The sequence below is a fragment of the Gopherus evgoodei genome, chromosome 15 (assembly GCF_007399415.2).
Source record: "Gopherus evgoodei ecotype Sinaloan lineage chromosome 15, rGopEvg1_v1.p, whole genome shotgun sequence".
Classification (NCBI taxonomy): domain Eukaryota; kingdom Metazoa; phylum Chordata; order Testudines; family Testudinidae; genus Gopherus; species Gopherus evgoodei.
Genome location: NC_044336.1, coordinates 21700550 through 21721982, shown reverse-complemented (window position 1 = coordinate 21721982; position 21433 = coordinate 21700550). Strand labels below are relative to the sequence as shown.

Genomic DNA, 21433 nt, shown 5'->3' with positions numbered 1-21433 from the left:
GCCCAGCTGAGGGCCCAGCACTCACTCTCCCGCTGGAATGCGGGTGAGGGGATGCTCAGCTCTGTGACCAGGCTTTGAACCTGCATCTCCCGCCAGAGCAGGGCTCTGACTTGCCCAAGGTCTCACAGTACATCAGCGGCGGAAAGAGAGGGGAGTCTGCACCCAGCACCGCCAGAGAGGGACCGCACAGACCTGCACAGCTGCCTCCGAGCACCAAACTCCTTCCTCACCCACAGGCCGCGCAGCCAGAATAAAGATAAATGCGCATGCGTCCTCCCCGCAATTCCTCCCTCTCCCCCACTCCGCATGCGCATCCCCTTCTAGCGGTTGATTCTCGCGCGCGCGCGCTGGCTTCTCCTCATTGGCTGTTTGCTGTGGCTCTCTCGCGGAGCGTGGCCGTGCGTCCTTCCCCAGCTCTCGCGAGAAGGCGGCAGCTCTGTAAGATGGCGGTGCTGCGTGAGGAGTTCACGCTGTGCGGGCTGATTGCCGGCGCGGGAGCAGGGGCTGGCCAGGGCCTCCTGGGGCTGGAACCTGGCCCGGATCCCGACCGGGTGCTGCTGACGGACCGCGGCAGGACGGCCACCCTCTACAAGGTGACTGCCCTGCCTGGCTGCGGACGTGGCCGCTCTCGGGGAAGCCTCGCTCCTCCGTGGGACGGGACCGCGTGAGATCCGACTGCCTCTTTCCCCGGCACCGCATGCTCGTCGGCAGGGACCCGGGAAGCGGGGACGGGCGCCCAGGTCGGCCTGTCTCGCTGTAGCCCCGTCTTATATATGCGGGGCAGGGAGAGCATCGCCGAGTTGCCTGCCTGCTCAGGGCAGCCCCAGCCCGTTGCCGGACACGGAGCGCGGGGTGGGGAAGGGTCGTGCAGCCTGCGGGACTGTATCCCTTGCCCGTGTGTCCCTGCTCTGCGCCTCTGCCGCTTCAGCTGCTGCAGGAGCTCTCCCCTTCGTGTTCGCAATAGCGTCTGTCCCCTCTCTTGTCTTCAGGCACCCGCGGAGCGCTGTGCGTCAGGTCTGCGCGCAGCCCACGCCTGGCCTTGCACTCGTGGGACTCGCCCTTCTGCGTCAGGGCATGGGCTTATCGGGTCTGATTACCCCGCCTCTGGTAGTGGCCGGTACCTGATGCCCCTGAGGGTAGGGGAAAAAACATGTATTTCCTTCAGCCATGCTGCTCTGCAGTATGCCTAGTCTCTTGTGCAGAGCTGTAGTTAGCAGTGTGGGTAGTTGCTTTGCTAAGCCTAGGGAAACAGTCTGTCATGAAACGTGACACTTTGTAACTTTCTGTTTTAGAAGGCAGTGCTACAACTGTGTTATCTGAGAGTTTTTGATCCTCCAGTCTCCATTGCCTACTGGTCTGGGGAGTAACACATTGGAAATGAAACCTCACAGTTAAATGGCTTTACTCTCCAAATACCTCTTTAATTTTTAAAAAAAGTTGCTAAAGTTCAAGGCTAAAATGTCATAAAAAAAGAGGGATGGTGGTGTGAGGTAATATATTTTATTGGACCAAATTCTGTCAGTGGCAAGCTTTCGAGCTTACAGAGAGCTCTTCTTCAGGTCCTAGGACCAACACTGCATACAATCATTTCAGGTTGATAGAGTAAAATAGAAAAGGTAATCATGTTCCTATTACGCCACTGTTGTTTAGGGCAGCGATGAAGTTCCTCAACGTCTGTCTGTTTCTGGCAAGTCTTTCAGTGGTTCCCTAGCTGTGCCTCAGGTTTTTCAGCTCGGCTTCCACAGCTCTTCACTATGTTGTTGTCGGGCAGCCTCATTTTCGCTTACCTTCAAGTGTCCATCTTATTGCTACACTGGTGAAGGAATCAGTTTCCACCCAAAGCACAGGACCGATATATCTTCAACGCATCCTGGCAATGATGATGCTCAGATCCTCTTGGCTGCACTGTGTCAATAGCTCTTGGTTTGAGATTGTTCTGGGCCAAAAGTTACGGAGGATTATTCTAAGGCAGGTTGTATGGAATGATGACAGTTTGGACAGGTCATACTTTCTCATTCCCAGCAATCTGAACAATAAAGTAGTGTTGAAAGTACGCCGCTCTGATAAATCTTGAGTTTGGTTTTGGTGTTGTATTTTGATGATTTCCAGACTGTATTTAAGCTCCTGAAGGTATTCCTGGCTTTATTGATTTTGTTCTGGATGTCCTGGCTTGTTCCACCGTCGTGGCTGCTGATGCTTTCCAAGTATGTGAATGTTTCTACATTGGTGAGAACATAATCTTCTATCCGTATTGATGATGGTGAGGCAATATTAAAGGTCACGATATCTTATCTTATTGCAGTTGATTTTCAGTCCAATTTGCTAGCTGAATGTGTTGAGTTGTTTTTTCTTGTGTATATGGGTTGGGTATATGATAGGAGAGCAACATCATCTGCGAAGTCCAGGTCTTCAAGGGATGAGAAAAGTGTTCATTTAATGCCTGTTGGCATGTCTTCTGTTGTACACTACATTACCTGGTTGATAGCCATGTTTAAGAGGATTGCAGACATGATACACCCCTAACATACTTCTCTTTTGACTTCAAAACTGAGCTCACTGTGATCAACGCTGCATGTAAAGTTGAAATAGAAGGTTTTGATGACATTGATTATATGGAAAAGAATTCCATATGCCTGCAGAATGTGCCATAGGCTGGTCCTGTGAATGCTATCAAAATTCTTCTCAAAGTCTGTGAAATGTATGTAGAGTTGCTGTTGCAGACGAGCCACCAGACGAGACCTGAAGAAAAAAATTTTAGACACACAATTCTGCAGTTGGTCTGCAGAATCAGTGAGGCTTAAAAAGGGGAAGGATGTTGTTAATGCAAAGTCAGGGTATGTCTACATCTACAATTTTGCAGCGCTGGTTGTTACAGCTGTATTAGTACAGCTGTATAGGGCCAGCGCTGCAGAGTGGTCACACTTACAGCAACCAGCGCTGCAAGTGGTGTTAGATGTGGCCACACTGCAGCGCTGTTGGGCGGCTTCAAGGGGGGTTAGGGGAACGCGAGAGCAAACCGTGGGGAAGCAGGTCTCCTTCCCCGCGGTTTGTTCTTGCGTTCCCCGAACCCCCCCTGCAAGCAGGTCTCCTTCCCAGCGGTTTGCTCTGGTGTTTTTTGAACCCCCGTGCAAGCAGATCTCCTTCCCCGCGGTGTGCTGTCGCATTCCCTGAACCCCCCTGCAAACTGCGGGGAAGGAGATCTGCTTGCACGAGGGTTAGGGGAACGCGAGAGCAAACCGCGGGGAAGGAGACCTGCTTCCCCGCGGTTTGCTCTCACGTTCCCCAAACCCCCCTGCAAACCGCGGGGAAGGAGACCTGCTTGATTACCAGAGAGGCTTCCTCTGGTATGCTGGGATACCTGTTTATTCCACGGAGGTCAAGAAAAACGCTGGTAAGTGTTTACACCTGATGACATCCTCTACACCCGAGTTTCAACGGGTGTACGGCCAGCGCTGCAAACAGGGAGTTGCAGCGCTGGTGATGCCCTACAGATGTGTACACCTCCTAAGTTGCAGCGCTATAACTCCCTCATCAGCGCTGCAACTTTGTGGTGTAGACAAGGCCTATGTTAGCTTCTCTGTCTTTGCTCCTGAGCATATTGGGGAGATAGCTAACCTGTAGCTGTGCTTTGCTGGTAACGTGCATGAAGTACTATCAGATCAACATGCCTGAAGAAAATATGCTGGAGAAAACTAATAAGTTTAAAAAGCAATAAGTCAACACCCAGGTTGCTTATGTCCAAAAGTTCTGAAGAAGCTTAGGTATGAAGTGGCTGAGCTTCTAACAAAAATATGCATATCTTATTTTAAAAAGCCAGTGTTCCAGAGGCTTGAACAGTAGAAAATGGTATACCTATCTTTTAAAAAGTCTCTAGGAGTGACCTGGGGAACTCATTCCCATTGGAAATTGTTGAGGCCAAGAATTTTAACAAGATTCAGAAAGGGACTGGACACTTACATGGTGAACTCTGGATATTCTTGATTGCCTAATTAATGATAAATTTTGGAAGGGATATTAAGCTTCAGGGCTTAAACCAATTTTTAACTAATAGTGTATATCTACGCTTCAAGCTGAAAGTGTAAATGTACATGCAGTAACTTTGATGAAACTAGCATGTTAACTAGAGAACCATAGACTCAGGCAACAGAATGGGCTAGCTTCCCAAGAAAGTACCTATGCTCCTAGACAGGATTGTACTCAGGGTGGCTAGCCCATCCTGCTGCCTGTGCCAATGCAGCTACACTTATATTTTTAGCATGCTAATTCAATCAAAGCTAGCGTGTGTGTTTATGCAAGCTGGAAACTACATGTTCAGCTCAAAGTGCATAGAGACCAGGATGAAACCTAATATGAAAGGGAGACTACCACACATTTGCCTATTATGGGGTTTTTACATCTTCAGAAGTATCTGGTACTAGTAACTGTCTGAGCCAGGGCTACATAGACTTCAGGTCTGATCCAGAATGGTAGTTCCTGTGTTCTTAATATAAACTCCATATTCAAATGAATCTTGATTTAATTTGTGTTTTTGCGTTGACTCCTTACCCTTTTTGGAATTATGCTTGTCATCCATGGAAATCTAAATTACATATTCTTTTCACTTGTCTAGGTTTCAGACCAAAAGCCACTGGGTTCCTGGTCAGTCAAACAAGATCAAACTATCACATGCCCAGCTGTGTGTAACTTTGAAACTGGCGAATACATTGCTGTCCATGATGATAAGGTGAGAGATAAGTTTTTCAGTGTTTGATAATATAAAGGTCTTCTGAGTGAATTACAGGTAATTGTTGATTTTGATTTAGCTATTTTGAAGTACTGGAAAAGTGTGGAATTTCCCAGAATCAATGCAGCTACTCATTATCTTAGGGCTTTTTAAATCCTGGAATGCCCCAGGTTGCACACCATCAGAATTTGGAGCACCTAAGTCATTGCGTCTTTGCGCATTCAGTGGAGAGGATGGCATGCAGGACTGGGATTGGACACACATTGGTATGGGCGGTGGGAAGGGGAGATATCTTACGTTGAGAACCACGTATTCAGTTACTTGCCTTTTGAAACTTGCAAGTTCTTTCCTATAAAAAGTTTTTTTCATATGATAGACATAAGCATAAGAATATTTTGGTTAAAATAAATTCTGAAGTAATAAATATTTACATTTTACATTGTGAAACTTGCATTAGCACCCTATTGAGATGATTGGGGTAGTTAATACCTTCACATCACCTGTTCTGCTATCATCCTTCTCTCTCTGTTCTCATTTTTTAAATAGGTAACTGAAAAAAAGTTTGTACCTATATCTGCTTCTGATAAATAACCATGGGTTCTGTTTCTTTACTCTTCAGAAGCTTTCTCATGCTAATTAATTATATTTAATAACTAGTCAACCCTACTATATCTTTCCGGCCTGGGCCCTGACCTAGTAGAGGGTGGCCTTGATCATAGACCCTTCCAACTCCTTTCATCTGAGTTTTCCTTTTTCCCCCCTTTCAGTTTACCCTCGTCTGGTTTCTTTTTGTTTTCCTTTAATCATGCTACTGTATCTTCTGTTCTCAAAAAGCTATTCATCCTCCCTTTCAAATGCAAGCTTCCTGATGTCTTAGCTCCCTCAGCTCTTGCCTGGGTCCATTGGCTATCCCTCCCACACAAACCACTTCCTTGAGACTGCTCTCACTAAGGTCACTCTTTGTGAATTCAGAATTCATTCAAAATTTCCTGATATGTTTCTTTCACTAACAAATATTTCATATGCCAGTCTGTGATATACAGCAAATGGACTGTTGTTTCATCATATTTATAAAACCATTTATTTTTTACAGGTTTTAAGAATATGGAAGGATGAAGATGTTAATTTGGATAAAGTATTTAAAGCAACAGTAAGTTTTAACATTAGTAATATATTCACTTTAAAATTAGAATTAAGAATTTTTGGAGGGGAGGATGTTAGCTTTGCAGTGAAATGTTGATGATTTTTTTTTTTTTTTCCCAATTGTCTCCTTAATTTACACTTCGAGTAGTATGGACTATTACTAGTAATTCACCTGTGTGCTTAGGCTTAAAGATCTTTCTGACAAACATTCGAGTTTAAACAATTAGTAGGACCAGTGATAACTCTTTGAAACATAATAGAATTTATAGGATGCGAGATTTTCTGAATGGGGCCACTGCGGTAATTAAATTTCAGTACATAAAGTTTCTTCTGGCGTGTTGCTGTGAGTAAAAGGTACATTATTCAACTGAATGGGAGTTACAGTCAAATCTTTATTTGCATTTTGTATTGCTTTGTAGTGAGGTCTGGTTGGGGGATATGTTGTGCTTTAGCAGCTATATATAAATTCCTGGTGTCACTTGACTGTTCCAAATTGTAACCTACTTAATGTGACCCAGAAAAGTGATACTAATTAATTTGGAACAGATGTGTTTCTAGCAATTGCTCTTTCGGCAGTGAAATGATGCAGCACAATGTTTCAGAAAAGTGGAACTTGTTGGGACTCCATTATGAGGAATTCTTCACTGGCAGCATGCTATTCCTAGTCAGTTTTTATAAGAAATCTGTAGAAATAAAAATAAATCAAATGTAGAATAGTATGGGGGCAATGAGTTGTGAATGTAAAATAAACTTTTCAAGAGGACATACTTTTCTTGCAGCTAACAGCCGAGGTGTATCGGATACATTCACTGCCCCACACAGAGCCACTTGTGCTTTTCAAAGGAGGTGCTGTGCAAACCTTAGATGCTCTGCTGGCAGCACCACAACAAGAAATTGAAAATGTTATCTCAGATGAAGTCATTAGGTGAGTGATACTATTTTAGGGAACTAGCTTCATAATCCAAGGAATTGATGGCCATATGTGAATCAAGTTCGAAGTCTTCTACTGTCTATCTTGTTTGCCCTGAACTGTGTGGAGCAGAGGTGAAATTGGCTATCGTATTTAAGAATGTCTTATACACTGTTTTATGGCTATAAGGTTGTATCATATTAAAATGAGTATACACTTCTACCCCAATATAACATGGTACTTGGGAGCCAAAAAATCTTACTGTGTTATAGTTGAAACCGTATTATATTGAACTTGCTTTTGGCCTTGAGCATCTCCGTTATTAATAGTCAGCAAATAGCCCACCTACTGTGTGCCGAGCCCTCCGGGACAGGGGCACCTGCACGGTGCCGTCTAAGACGGGCACCTCTCCCTGCACTGGATCCGCAACTTCCCCGTGTGGACCAGTCTTCCCCAACTTCTCAGCACCAGCTGGAGCTCATGTGACATTTCCCTGCACTGCAGCTCACCTCCTCGGGCTGTGGCTCCCCCCTTCCCCTGAGACCCTCTGCCCTTTATCCCACCCACCCCTTGGCCCTGCCCCCCGCCGCCCCAAGCGCTGCTTTACCAACCCGGCATCCTTAACATGCCACTCGGAGCAGCATGTCAGAGCCTGACGCACTGATCCGCCGGAGCGCCCCCCCCCCCCCCCCGAGTACTGCCTTACCATGTTATATCCGAATTCGTGTTATATCGGGTCATGTTATATTGGGGTAGAGGTTTATGTATAACGGTCTAAATACATAATTAATGCATTTAGATGACTGAATTGGTGTTGAAGATCACAATGATAGTCATCAGTTCTATTGGCAGTGCATCCAGAAGCTATACCTTGCGTTTTGAGGTGTTATCTTAAATGTATCTATTGCTTATGTATTTTTAGCTCATTGCCCACTTGAAAATGTTCAATTGTTTTTACTTATAGCAAGAAATAATTCTACAACTTTCAACTCTTAGGTGGAGTGAAGCTTTCATGGAAACTCAACAACCTGTTTTAATTTTTACTACTGAGAAAGTGAGTGGCTTTTTAAAAACTTGTTACAGCAAAAAAAATGAAATAATAACTGGGTTTAAATCAAAATGTAGTCTCTCGTTACATCTCTTGCTCAATTTCATAAATATAAACTTTCAATATGTAAAGTATTGTAATATTTCTGTTAACTATTTAATTGAATTCATATTACAATTGAGTTGTCCTGTAGTGATGAGCGTGACGTAGTTGAAAAAATCTACAAAATGTCATATAGCTTTTCAGTAATACTGAACTTGTTCTCATTACTCCAGGATAATTCAGGATATTTAATTATGATGTAAAATGTAGTGACAGCTTAAAAAATAAGTCTTACAGAGGCCTACAAATGTAAAGCTATATTTTTACATACAGTAGAACCTGCCAGTGACGAACGCTTCAGGAATGCAGGTGGTTCATAATTCTGAAATGTTCGTAACTCTAAACAGAACATTATGCTTCTTTCAAAAGTTTTCAGCTGAATATTCACTTAATACAGCTTTAAAACTTTACTATGCACAAGAAAAATGCTGCTTTCCCTTTATTTTTTTTAGTAGTTTGTTTAACGCAGTACTGTATTTGTGGGGGAGATTGTCTTTGCATAATTTATGTACTTCAGGTTCTAAATAAAAGTTTGACTGTTCAGTGCGTAACTCTGAGGTTCTACTGTATAAAATACAAATTCTTTACAAAGATGACCCACTACAAAACTCTCATTTTGGTGGGGAGGGAAGAATTCCTGTGTATTTATCTGAAGTACTGCACATATCTACAGAGGAACAATCTCACTGAACTTCACCATTATTTTGCTTCCAGGGAGGGAAACTAGTTTTGATGTGAATCTAGAGAGCAATTAAAGTTAAAATCAGAACAGTACTATTATTTTGTATTCCTGAGTCCCTAGGAGCACCAGTCATGCTCTGGTTTGAAATCTTAAAATAAAAGCTCGTAACTAATTCTTGGTGCTTGGGATCGAGAGGACTCCCCATGCAACTTCCTCAGAAATCTTATGTTTAGTCAATGAAATGGCTTCTCTTGAGCATCATGTTTGGTTTATTAACCAGAAAACATGTATTTTGTTCATGTTAATAGCCTCTTCCGACTCCTTCAGACACACTGTTCATTAGTGGCTGAAAGTGACTCTCTGATATTTTGTTTTTTTCATTAACTTGTTTTTATCTTCCCTGTAAATCCATTTGTATTGCATTAGTTTATAATGTCACTTCATTTTGCATGAATTTTACAAACTGTTCCATGTGAGTTATTTTTGCAGCATGTCCAGCTAAGAGTTTAGGTTCATAACTAAATGTCGTGTGGCAGTTCACTACTACTAGTCTTGTAACAATATCATCTGTAGCATGTCCCTGTTTTGTAAATGAAATAGCTGTAAACTAATTTTCTTTTCTTTTTTTTTAGAATGGGAATTATTTTGTGTATGTACAGAAGGTTAACCCAAATATCCTACACAAGTACAAGCTTGAACAAGAAGAATCATCGCATCCACTGAGTTTTGCAGCATATACAAAAAACAATATTCTCACACTCCTGTGTTTGTGTAAGTCTTATTTTATAATGAATGTAACTGGTTTAAACTTGCAACTACAACTGTTTGTGAATTGCCGTTATCTAATATGACTCTCTTTTTCAGCATTTTTTTTGTTCTGATGGCTGTAAAGTCTTACACCTGGTCATGCTATGTGTTGTACAATGAGATGTCTTTAAGAAAGTTCTGCATTTGCTCTCTCTTCTGAATGTACTGCGTTGTGATTAAAGTCAGTCCATTTAGGTTAGCTTTTTGTGTGCAGATTTTCTAATGGTCTTAGATGTGTGTATGAAGTTCTAGAAAAATGCACCGCCATGGGTTGACAATCGTTAACTTAAAATGTAGTGTCACTTTTCTCTTCTGATAGATTCTAATGGATATGTGTATAAGATTCTGATGTCACTGCAACACAGTGTCCCAGAGGAAGAGCAAATTCTGTCCAAGTCACTACTGCTCAAAACTGTAGTGTCTGACACTGCTCTAAAAGGAGCTTCATTAGCCATCCTTGATAAAGATCATGTTGCAGTATTGGGATCTTTGGATTCTCCACCTAATATTGCTAAAGGTAACTTTGAAGTGACTTGTTTTGTTTAACTTCTAAGAGAAAATTAAGATGGCCACCTAGACTAGTTGGTGGATTCTTTTTGTGGTCTCTTCACAGGAAAGAATGATCTTGGGTTGGAATTTCTAATTAGGGACTTGACAACTGTTTTCAGAGACCCAGTTGTTTAGTGGGGATGGTAAGGAAACTGAATTTCAGACAGAATGCTAGTTTACTGTTGGAAACTGTTATAGTACAGTTAATTATACAACTGAATGGTCTGTAAACTACACAAACTGAAGGGATGCCTCTAATGGATTGTAATTGTAATGTCAAACCCAAGACTAGAAACTACTTTTGCTATTGAATTTCACTCTCTAAACTGCAATATTTCTACACTGTTTTTGCACATGGTATGAAAATATGGTGGGAGGTAATCCTCAGATACTTTACAACTTGTTGGTAATTTCAGCATACAGAAGGAGAATTATCTACTTCTACTGAAAATAAAACTGTCTGGGAAATAGAATTTCAGTCCTGGGGCAAACTTCAAGTTTCCAAAACATTTTCTGTCCTGAATCAGGATGAAAAGTCAAATTTTATTCCTGGGGATATTGTGTGTCACTGTGCACACACAGAATTTATGTCCCCCACAGATTTCTTTGCTTCCCTGTAGAAAAATGACTTCTGATGGGGAAGCAAAGGAGCGGTCATGTGCCCCTCCCCAGCAGCACAGGCAGGCTGCTTCAGGCAAACAAACCAGCTGGTAGAGATATAAATCACTGCCGGGGTCAGGCTGGTCAGTTATGCATGTGACAGAGATAGGCGGACACTCTGTCCTCATTGCTCATTATTGCAGCACACTCAGAAGGGAGGGGCACGGCTTTGGGGTGTTTTTGAGGAGGTAGGCGTAGGGCAGGCTCTGTCCCTTTGGGTAGAGCAGAATGTAGGAGCCTGCCTGCTTAGTGAGTTGTTCCCATTGTCTTTGTTAATTCTCCCAGGAGTATAAAACAAGTGTAAAAGTTTTAAGGCTCCTTTTACATTGCCAGAGTGGTATAAAGGACAGTATTGCCTTCTAAATGCTTATGGTGCTTTAGTGATTAGAATTGGTCTGAATTTTTGGACTGAAAAAATTTCCTAACAAAATGTGCTCCATGAACTGCTTGTTACTGACCTTTCTGGAGATTGTCAATCGCCAATATAAATTGTGAGTTTGATTCCCCAGCCCTCACTTGCTCTTCATTTGCCTATGATGTAACAGTGAGCATGTGCCTGCATATATTTATTGACTAATAACTAGAAATAAAGGGTCAAACCTAGCCACATTACTATTAGGTAACGAGGTTTGGGGATTTTCTCCAATGCTCCCCACTCCCATTCTCCATCCATTGTATTGTAGTTTAAATTACCGAAATAATTGAAACCAGAGTGTTTATGTTGCATTATTTTGACAAAATATGCAGAATTTTAAAATATTGTGTGCAAAATCTTCAAATTTTTGGCACAGAATTCCCCCGGAATAAAATGTGAAGCTTTTCGCAAGACTGAATATCCAAAATATTTTTTGGTTTTGGATGTGCTGAAATGCAAGGCAGCCAGGAACGTGTCTGTAGTTTTGAAATCAAATATACTCCCCGTCATCTTCAGGGGCTGGTTTGGGCAGACAGGAAAGCAGGACATCCTAGAAGCTCACCGGGCACATCGCGGGGCAGCCCATGGATCTTGCTTTCCAATCAGCTGGCAGGCTGGCCTCCCTGGTTTCCATCAAGTTTCAGTGGAATTAGAACTGCTTGAAAAGTTTCCGACACAAGAGTAACTGCAAGTGCTAACAAGAAAACAACCTCATTTGACTTGCCAAAATCACTTTTGCTGTTCCTTAGTGCTAGGTGCATTATATACATTCTGAAATGCAATTTCATTTTATTTTGGGGCGCCTGTAATTGAAGACTGCAGAGAAACGTCATGTCTCTGTCTCTTTGAACGCTCAGTGTGTCTGTGTTTTTGTTTTTTCCTTTTTCTGTAGAGTGCCTATCTATATGGAATACAAAATTTCAAACATTGCAAACTTCAAAAGAACTACCACAGGGAACCTCAGGACAAGTAAGCTGTAATTTAGTGTTTGATATCTCTGGTACTATAGGCTTCAATCTAGCAAATTTAGCATTTCTGTTTCACTGTAGAAATCAGTACGTACAACTGGGGAGGCAAGGGGAAGGAATGTTTTGTTTAAGCCATGGTAAGAAAAACAGAAGTTTTTGAGCAGCTTAAAATGTTCAACTTTTGACCACCTCTCTTCAGGCAAGATGGGCTTATCCAATAAAACTGCTACAGGGCTATCTAAAAGGCAGGGTTTTAAAATCATAAATTGATTTGAAAAGAAACAAAGTGATTGAAAAGTTTTCAAAGTCCACTAGGAGGCACTTAGTCTGCCCAAAAGTAAAGCTTTTGTCTCATTCACATTGATCAGGCAATGATGTTAAGACAGTTGGAGTTTTAGACAAGGGTAAGGGTAGATGTTTAAAAATATTGATTTGAATGGATTTTTGTGCAGAAATCCAAATTAGCTTCTATACTTCATCTGTTAATTAACAATGTACTTAATATTTTGTAGTTGTGGTGTTATGGGGAGAGATTTTTTTTAACACATGGGAAGGTGCTGACTGTAATCGTATACAAGTGTGAAACTTCATCCTTGGCAGCTGCTGTTGGAAAACTCAAGGATACTCAAACTTCAGGTAAGAATTTGATTATAAATATTATTTAGTGAATAACTGCAATTTCAGCATACATCATACCATTACAAGTCTATGGAAAAACTTCATAGAAAAAGAACAGGATCAGTCTTACAGTCAAATAGCTGAACTCTAAACAGCTCGAACAGTAGCTTAACTTTGCATTCTGTTACTTTGCAAAAACTTTATTGAAATATGTGCATGATGCACTTCAGTGACATTACATGTAGCATGGGTGCACTGAAACAGAGCATCCTAACATGCCTTGGTGATGGGGGCGGGGGGGAGAGTGTGCTTATGAACTGTGAATTTCATTACAATATATTTAACAATATTAAGCATTCACTTACTGCATTTATTTGTATGGATTTTTGTAGAGGAATACTATGACTGACTGTCCAGCATGCTGCTAAACTGTATGTTGTGCTAGTTAAACCTTGAATACTTCTATTAATAAAACTGTACTTACGCAGATTTTTAGGTGGAAGCTTTTTTTTAAAGCATCTTTACATACAGTGCTGATTTATTTTTTCCCCTCCCTTTAATACAAATTCCATTATTTTCAGACTTCATCTGATAGTCTTTTTCTCGGAGGTAGTTCTTTGCCTATTTTCAGAAAAGACTGTGCTATTGTGGAGTCAACTTAACACAAGTCATACTGTTGTTCTTTCAACAGTATTTTACAGATACATATCTAATCCATCCTAAACATTAGAATAAAGTCCAAGATAAATTTCAGAGCAACTGATGCATTTGTATCTTGACTGATACAGCAATTGAGTTGACCTTATTTTCTAGGAAAACGTTTTTACTTAATGCTGATCTTAAACTTATTTTAATTTAATTCACAAGATACATGGAATTGGAAACAAATTTTGTAGTGACAGGGAATGACTCAATATTTTAAATTGCTTTAGAGTTATCAGATTCCCTACTGCTATTAGAGGGAGAAAATAGGCTTAATTTGTTTCTGTTCTTTTGTAACTTAGGTTATTAATATAGGTTTAATATAACTTTGTTTGCACAGGCATGAGAACCGTGTCTTCATATGTGAATTGGAATATGCTTCAAGAAGATGATCTGGGGTCTCCACATGCACAGCAATCTGTAACTGCTAAAACTGAATCCAAGAGAACTGTAAGTTTCAGGGTTATCTTCTTTTTTCCTCGGTTGTCTTTGCGTTGTAAGTAAGGCTATGATTGTCACTGAATCCGTGACTTCCGTTGACTTCCATGACCTTTTCTGCAGTTGGTGGACCCTCGTGGCACCCACACACTGGAGCAGTGGTGTATCCGGGAGCCCCAGCAGCAGTGGATGCTGAATCCACCTACCCCTTTTTGTCAGGGATATTTTTAGTGAAAGTCAGGGACAGGTCACAGGCTGCCGTGAATTTTTGTTTATTTCCCATGACCTGTCCGTGAGTTTTATTAAAAATACCTGTGACAAAAACTTAGCCTTAATTATGAGTGCATGTATTTTCAAAACTTCAGGGTTGGTTCTGGCAGCTAACTGTGTTTGTTTCTAAAACTAGAATCGAACTTCTAAACATTGTTTGGCTGATGACCGTAAGCCAGTGGTGCCCAAACTTGTCATCTTTCACACCACACCCCTCCCTCCAGTAATGGAATCTGTCTTTCCCCCCCATTACTTTAAAGTTGGCTCAGCCGAGGAGCTTTGCTGAAGTGGTGCTGGGGGCTGAACTGGGATGGGGAGGAGAGGGAATGAGGGGAGAGTGATGGCCAGGGAGCAAAGTGGGACAGGGCTGGGGTGTGGCATGGTGCTCCCTGCCTTGGCTGGCCTGGGCCCTGCCGTGCATCCCCCTTAAGCATTTCTCCCCACACTCCTATGGGCGTGTGCCCCGCAGTTTGGGGAACACTGCCTTAAACCCCACATACTATTGCTACAACACACAAATCGCACATTCATGCTGCTCCTAGTTATTTTGATGAAAATGTATCCGTTTTGTCTGCTCAGGCTTTGAGGGTAGCTTCGATTCATTTTTTTTCCTTAAATTACAGTTAAGGTTGAGAAGGAACAATGTTGCAAAAGTGCAGCGAGACACCCTTACAGTTGAACAGCTTTTATCAGATATTAAGGTAAGTAACTAAAATATCCTTAGCTCATGTTTTACTAACCTATTAGAATATCTCAAATTAAGTCAACCGGTCGAGTTCTGTCGTTCCCCCTTTTCCTTTCCTGTCCTCGTAGCTTGATACACATATACTTGTAAGAACTAGCCATATTGGGGATTAAACCATTAGTGTATAGAACTATTGTGCAAGAAGAATTGCTCATGCATAGTACCAATGGTATTAAAGCTAGCTCTTTCTACAAAGCTTTAGGAATGTACTGTACAGCATCCGGATAATTTAAATATTATAAACGTAGCCTTGCTCAAAGATGGAGGCCTTAAATTTAACAGAAATAGACATTCTCAAGTAAATAGTGAGCTTAGAAAAAAAATATTTTGACTGAACTCTAGACTTGGAACTTTTAAATATTCCAGACAGAAAAAGTTCCAAAATTTGTTTTAATTTAAATAAGACATCGATATGGAGGCATGAGGCACCCTGACAATTAATGTTCCAACATAAAACTCTTCTTCCCAAATCTTCTCACCTTAGATACACACACCTTAGATCACATTAGTTACAATGTAAAACAAGCTACTTAATTTTAAAAAGTAGTCTGAAGGTGAAGTCCATCCTATTATCACTTTTAAAATAAGATAATTAAATTTAATACCTGTATCAATAATAATGATTTTTCACTATAGCATATCCATTTAGAAACAAGTTAAGCAACGTCCTGATGCAGTTTTGAGAATTGCTGGACTAACTGAATTGTATTTAAACTTATAAAAGTAAACCTGAGCTGACTAGGCGGTAACATTGCTTTTGGCTGCATGCTCTGATTAACTCCTAGAAATTGTTGCAAATGGGGTGTGAACAAAAGTGCTTCCCCTTTTGTTTGAAAGTTCATGGCTGCTTTAGTATATGCAATACATTAATTTTAAAAATATTGTTGTTCAAGCAATCCTAGTTCTGTAACTCAAGTTGTTTGGAAATTGAGTAAAGATCTTTGCAAATATTATAGTAACTAATGAGAAAACAGTTACTGAGTATGGGTTGAATGAGACCACTCTCATCTGATTAAGGGTATAATTTTCAGTTCTAGGTCAGGTCTTTTGGTTGTTATAACAAGGCTGTCAAAAGGGGTAATCTTTATTTATTTATTTTTTCCTCCTTCCCATGTAATGGTAGGCTTATTAGTTTGCAGGGAAGAAGACCCCTGTGTCACTCGTAAATTAGTCTCTCACCAACAGAAGTTGGTCCAATAAAAGATATTACATAACCCACCTTATCTCTCTAATATCCTGGGGCTGACATGGCTACACCTACACTGCAGGTTGTTATCTGTAGTCTGAAGTTGTTGTTTTTTTTTTCTCCACTTTAGTCTAATCAGTAACAATATGTTACTCGTAATCTTGTACTTCTGACACTTTTAAACTGGATAATGTTACTTTTAGGATTCTTCTCAGAATGATGTTGAAGAGGAATTGTGGCAGTTCTTGTCAAATGCAGAGATGTCAGATTTCCAAGCTACCGTTGGATACATTATAACAGGTCTTGTGAACAGGTGTAAAACAGAGCCAACATTTTACCCTCGAAATTGCCTGGTACAGTTGATCCAGACACAAGGACTCTCTTACAGGTGAATATTAAGTGTTTAAGTCCAGTTCTCACAGGAAGACCTGTAGAATTTCTGTTGCTAATATCAATTTTGGTACCTCTTATATAACACTTTTCACCAGTAGATCTCAAAGTGCTTCATAATTTTTTTAGGTATTTATCATATCCCTATGAATTAGGGCAGTACTTTTACCCCATTTTTACAGATGATGGAGCTGAGGCACAGTGAGTCTAAGTGACTTGCCCAATATCTGTGGCAGAGCAGGGAGTTGAACTTGGGTCTCCCAAGTCCTAAACTAGTTCCCTAACCCACTGGACAATCCTTCCACACCTTAATCTAAAACAAGATTAATGCTTCAGTAGTTCACATGTGGTCTAAATGTGGGGACTAACTTCTTTATTCTGCCTCAGTTTGTGCCCAGACTTAATGGCAGTTGCCTTGGAGAAGACAGATGTGCATTTGTTGCAACTCTGTCTACAGCAATTTCCTGACATTCCTGAAGCAGTTACCTGTGCTTGCTTGAAGGCTTTCTTAAGGTAAGCAGGAAGCTGGTAATATATTTCCCTTCCGTTAGTCTAGTTTTTACCTGAAGACTTGGTTTCAATACATTTCTAAGAATTGTTTTAATGTTCTAAGCTTTTTTTATAGATCAAGAGTTAAACAATATTTTAAGAATTTTCAGGAACCTGAAATTGTATTTATTCTTGAATTTTTACTCAGCACCTTGTTAGTCAGCAAATTACTTCAGAGGTCTAAACTGATGCCAGGCTTGTGTGTTGTAGGATTGTCTCCTCTCCTAGAACGTATTTTTGGTATTAGCCTTGTTTCCACTAAAACTGGACTCCCCTCCTTGCTTTGGTAGCTTCTTAAGATGGAAAGCTTAGTCAGTTTTGCCTATACACCATGCTTTTTATGTAACTCACTATGGTTTATCACCCTTACAAAAATGCTGAACTATTGTCTTTTCTTTTGTAATATTCTCTCAGATGGTATATTGCTAAGACAAACCAGAGCATAAGGCCAGGCAAAAAAAAGACTGAATAGCAGCCCTGAAAATCCCCAAATACTTGGAGCCATCCATCTGCAGATTCATTTAAATGCAATAAGTCTTTCATAGACTCATAGGCTCTAGGACTGGAAGGGACCTCGAGAGATCGAGTCCAGTCCTCTGCCCTCATGGTAGGACCAAATACTGTCTAGACCATCCCTAATAGACATTTATCTAACCTACTCTTAAATATCTCCAGAGATGGAGATTCCACAACTTCCCTAGGCAATCTATTCCAGTGTTTAACTACCCTGACAGTTAGGAACTTTTTCTTAATGTCCAACCTAAATCTCCCTTGCTGCAGTTTAAGCCCTTTGTCTCAGTATGTTCTCCAGACTAGCTAGTTAAAAGTGTAGCAGAAAATTGTGAATGCACTTGTTAAAGTGTGGCATAAGTTATGTATGTTCTGCAGTCCCCAGACACAGACAAGAGGTTGGAACACTTTGCTCTTGGTTTTGAATGGCCTGTGATACATTTTTACCAGGGCCTGTCTTATGTTGGTTTAGCTTGCTCCTGTAAACTTAAATGGCAAACTAAGCCAATATAGAACACTGATAAATTGTGTGCGGACATTAAAATTAATTTAACTAAATAGCTATGTTTAACTAAACATAACACCTTTAGTTTAAACTGGCACAATTTTGTGTGTTGGCAGGCCCTTAACGCTAAAATTCTACCTTCTATCTGTGGAAGATGCCTATTGACTACAATAATTCTGTAAACTGTTTGGATTGCCAAAAGTTACTATCCATGGAGACTAACTCATTCTTTAAAAATCTCAAAATGGCAAACTGTGTTGTTCATATTAGCAGCTAATTGCTTGTCAACTGCCTGCATGCTAAATGTTGGAAATAATTATAAACATTTTAACGAATAAAATGCATAGCTCTATATGAGGGGGGAGGAATAGCTCAGTGGTTTGAGCATTGGTCTGCTAAACCCAGGGTTGTGAGTTCAGTCCTTGAGGGGGCAATTTAGGGAGCTGGGGCAAACATCTGTCTGGGGATTGGTACTCCATCTGTATTGTATGCTTCAAAGTGCTAATAGACTATTTTTGTATAAACAGATTGATAGTGTTGTTGCCTGTGCAAAGAATATACAAACATAAAGCATTTAATAGTCTGTCCATGGAACTACTCTTCCTTCTTACAGCATCGATGACGACAACCTTCAAGGAACAAATGTGAATTTAGATTCAGTAATCAGTTACATCGATATTACACTCAATGATCAAGTAAAAAAACAAAGTGCAACTGTACAGAATGGCTTCAGTTCTGAACTGATGGAGGAGGACAGCTGTGATACTCAGTTAACACCGAAACCTCATGTGGTGGACACTGAAGAATTATGCCCTGTTGGACCACAAAAGGCAGCACTGCTGTATCCTTTGATACATATATGCTCTTTTAATTTTGTTACATCATTAATTATCTCTAGTTTTGATTAAAATACAGGCTGTAAAATAAGTGGTGCTTACCATTAGCATTGTTCCAAAGTCTGTCTTAACCTCTTGTTAATCATAAAAAGCTTGTCAGTTGTGATAAATTGGTCATAACTACACAAAAAGTGATAAGGCAGTCTTCGTATTCGTGCTATAAAATAAGTGATACTTAGTTTTGATTTACATTTGCTTTTTCTAAGTATACAATTTCATGTATACTTAGAAAAAGTATAAGGTTTTGGTCTAAAATGTTAGCTTCACAGAAAATACCAAATTTTCTAAGTGTTTGGCTGGCAAAGTAACTATTAACTGTGTAACTACAGTACTTCTAAGAGAATTGAATCCTTTAAAAAAACAAAATATGCTACACTTGATCACTGAGCCAAACTTTTATCTCATAGTAGAAGCGCAAGGACCAGGGAGAAGAATATTCAGAATCCAAAACAGCATTTCTCCCCAGAAGTCTAGAAAACTACTTTAACAAAATTAAGGTCCACTGAATCTTTGTAGAAATGACAATTCTTGAAACTGTATTTCCTGAATAATCCTGCACAGAAATGCCATTCTCTATTCAGCATACAGTGAAACATTTCTCTTGCCTCATCTGAAAGACCTTTCAGCTCAGCAAGTCATTGTAAGCATGTTATACTTCTTAGAACTAATTATCAATTTCGCTCTTAAAAAAAAGATTTCTGATTTATAGTTTTTTTTTAATGATGGATTCTAAGTTGCATAGAACTTATTTTTATGTATTAGTTTAAGATATCAAATAGTCTTGTAAGTTCTGAAACTAAATTGACACTCTCTAAAAATGAGATCAATACAATACAATTATCAACAAATAATGAAATCCTTTTTCCTTTCCCTCATCTTGTATGCTTATTATGTGCTGATACAGTAATTCTTAATCTGTTCTCACTGAACAAAATTTGTCTGTTACTGAACCAGTACTCTCATTAATTATATTTGTTTGGGGGCAGGATGGGACTTCCAAGATTTCAGTTGTGCTCAGGACACTGTTGCCATAATCCTGGTAGTCAGTGAAGTTAATGCATTGCAATTAAGATCAGTAAAGGCAAGAGTGGTCACTGTTTGAATATGCTCTTTAACAAACTAATGGAAAACTAGGTCCTCATGGATTGGTGATATGTCTGGTGTCTGACTCAAGTAGCAATGACTTAGGTCTGTCAATACAATGATTAATGTTGAATTTCTTCTTACACTTTAAGTATGCTCAATCTGCTAGTTTTCTGTGGTTTCCAGAATTCATTCTAATCCACAGATGATATCAAAAAGTCTTGAGACTAATAATTCAGACTTACTGTACAAGTTCGTAGGTAGCAGAAAACTAATATATTAAAATTTACAAATAGGGGCATGTTCAGGGAGAAATAGCTAAGAATCTTTTAAATGTCTGTTATAGCAGTCTGACTCTATTTTCCTTCTAGCTGTTTCTCCGGTATTTGCAGTACCTGTATATAAAGTGCAGTGAAAAAGTTACTATGGATTTTCCTGGCATGCTTTCTCCAACCATATACCAGGTGAGAAGACAGTACTAAATATTGCCCTAAATTTGGTAATAGCATAATTTTGTCGTTTGATCAGTTCTGTATGGTATTGCATTTATTCATTAGGTGGTAATGTCCAGTTCAACCTTTGAACTTGTAATCTGTTAAACAGATGCCAGATATCATTAAACTATAAGACACGGTAATGCTGATTTTGTCTTGTCTTGACTTGTTTCCTCAGATTATGGACTGGATGTGCCTGTTACTAGATGCTCATTTTACAGTTGTGGTGATGCTACCAGAAGCAAAAGGATTGCTTTTTAGCTTACATAAGTTTGTGAGAGCACAAGTAAGTCACACTTCCTATAATACTGAACTAATTTGCATATGGATTGAGTATCAGAATGGCATGTGGGATATAAAAATACAATCGACTCGATCATATACGTTTGTTCTCCTCTACTCATATGCATTGTCCTTTGCATCAAATTTCTACTGTCTTGCATCCACTACCGCCCCAGAAATAACAGTATTGCAGTGGTCCTATATTTACATGTGCACCATATAAATGTACAATTGCATTTCATATGTGAAAATGGTGAAAGACATTCCATAAGCTTTGTACTATAAACATCTTAATTTTTCTTTTTAGGCACGATTTTACTCTGAACTCAACAAGATAGAAGGAAGTTTGCAAGAACTACAAAGAACAAAACCTCAAAAAGACGTCGGCTTATATTCTATTGAAATGTTGGAACTCGTTTGAACTTGATATGTATTCTTCATAAACTTATTTTTTATTTAATCCCTTCTCTGACAAAGATTTATTTTCTCTTCATAATGGGTTGTGAGCTTTTCTGTGCAGGGTAACATGGTTTACTCTGTAGCTACATTGAGGGATACAAGTTTGAGGTTAATGTATAAAGCTCTCCCATTTTCACCAGATGACATATTGAAGACATCACATGACATCAGAATTATCATACTAGGAAAATATACTCCAGGTAACACTCTAAAATGTGACCTTGATTTTACATAAACTTGATTGTATATTGGTAAAATAGCTTAATAGGGTCTTGACAGACACTTTCTTAGATGAGATG

At 39.9% G+C, this 21433-nt stretch overlaps 1 protein-coding gene across 1 annotated transcript; it reads left to right on the top strand.

Annotated features, from left to right (window-relative positions):
* Positions 1 to 408: 408 nt before the first annotated feature.
* Positions 409 to 21135, top strand: NOL11 (nucleolar protein 11). Its single transcript, XM_030533983.1, has 18 exons — positions 409 to 593; positions 4610 to 4723; positions 5817 to 5873; positions 6646 to 6791; positions 7773 to 7830; positions 9241 to 9379; positions 9735 to 9932; positions 11932 to 12008; positions 12520 to 12643; positions 13668 to 13777; positions 14659 to 14736; positions 16170 to 16354; positions 16744 to 16869; positions 18534 to 18761; positions 19378 to 19456; positions 20271 to 20363; positions 20572 to 20679; positions 20983 to 21135. Exons 1-18 carry the CDS (start codon positions 444 to 446, stop codon positions 21094 to 21096), a joined length of 2184 nt encoding a protein of 727 aa, XP_030389843.1. The 5' UTR covers positions 409 to 443; the 3' UTR covers positions 21097 to 21135.
* The last annotated feature ends 298 nt before the right edge of the window (positions 21136 to 21433 follow it).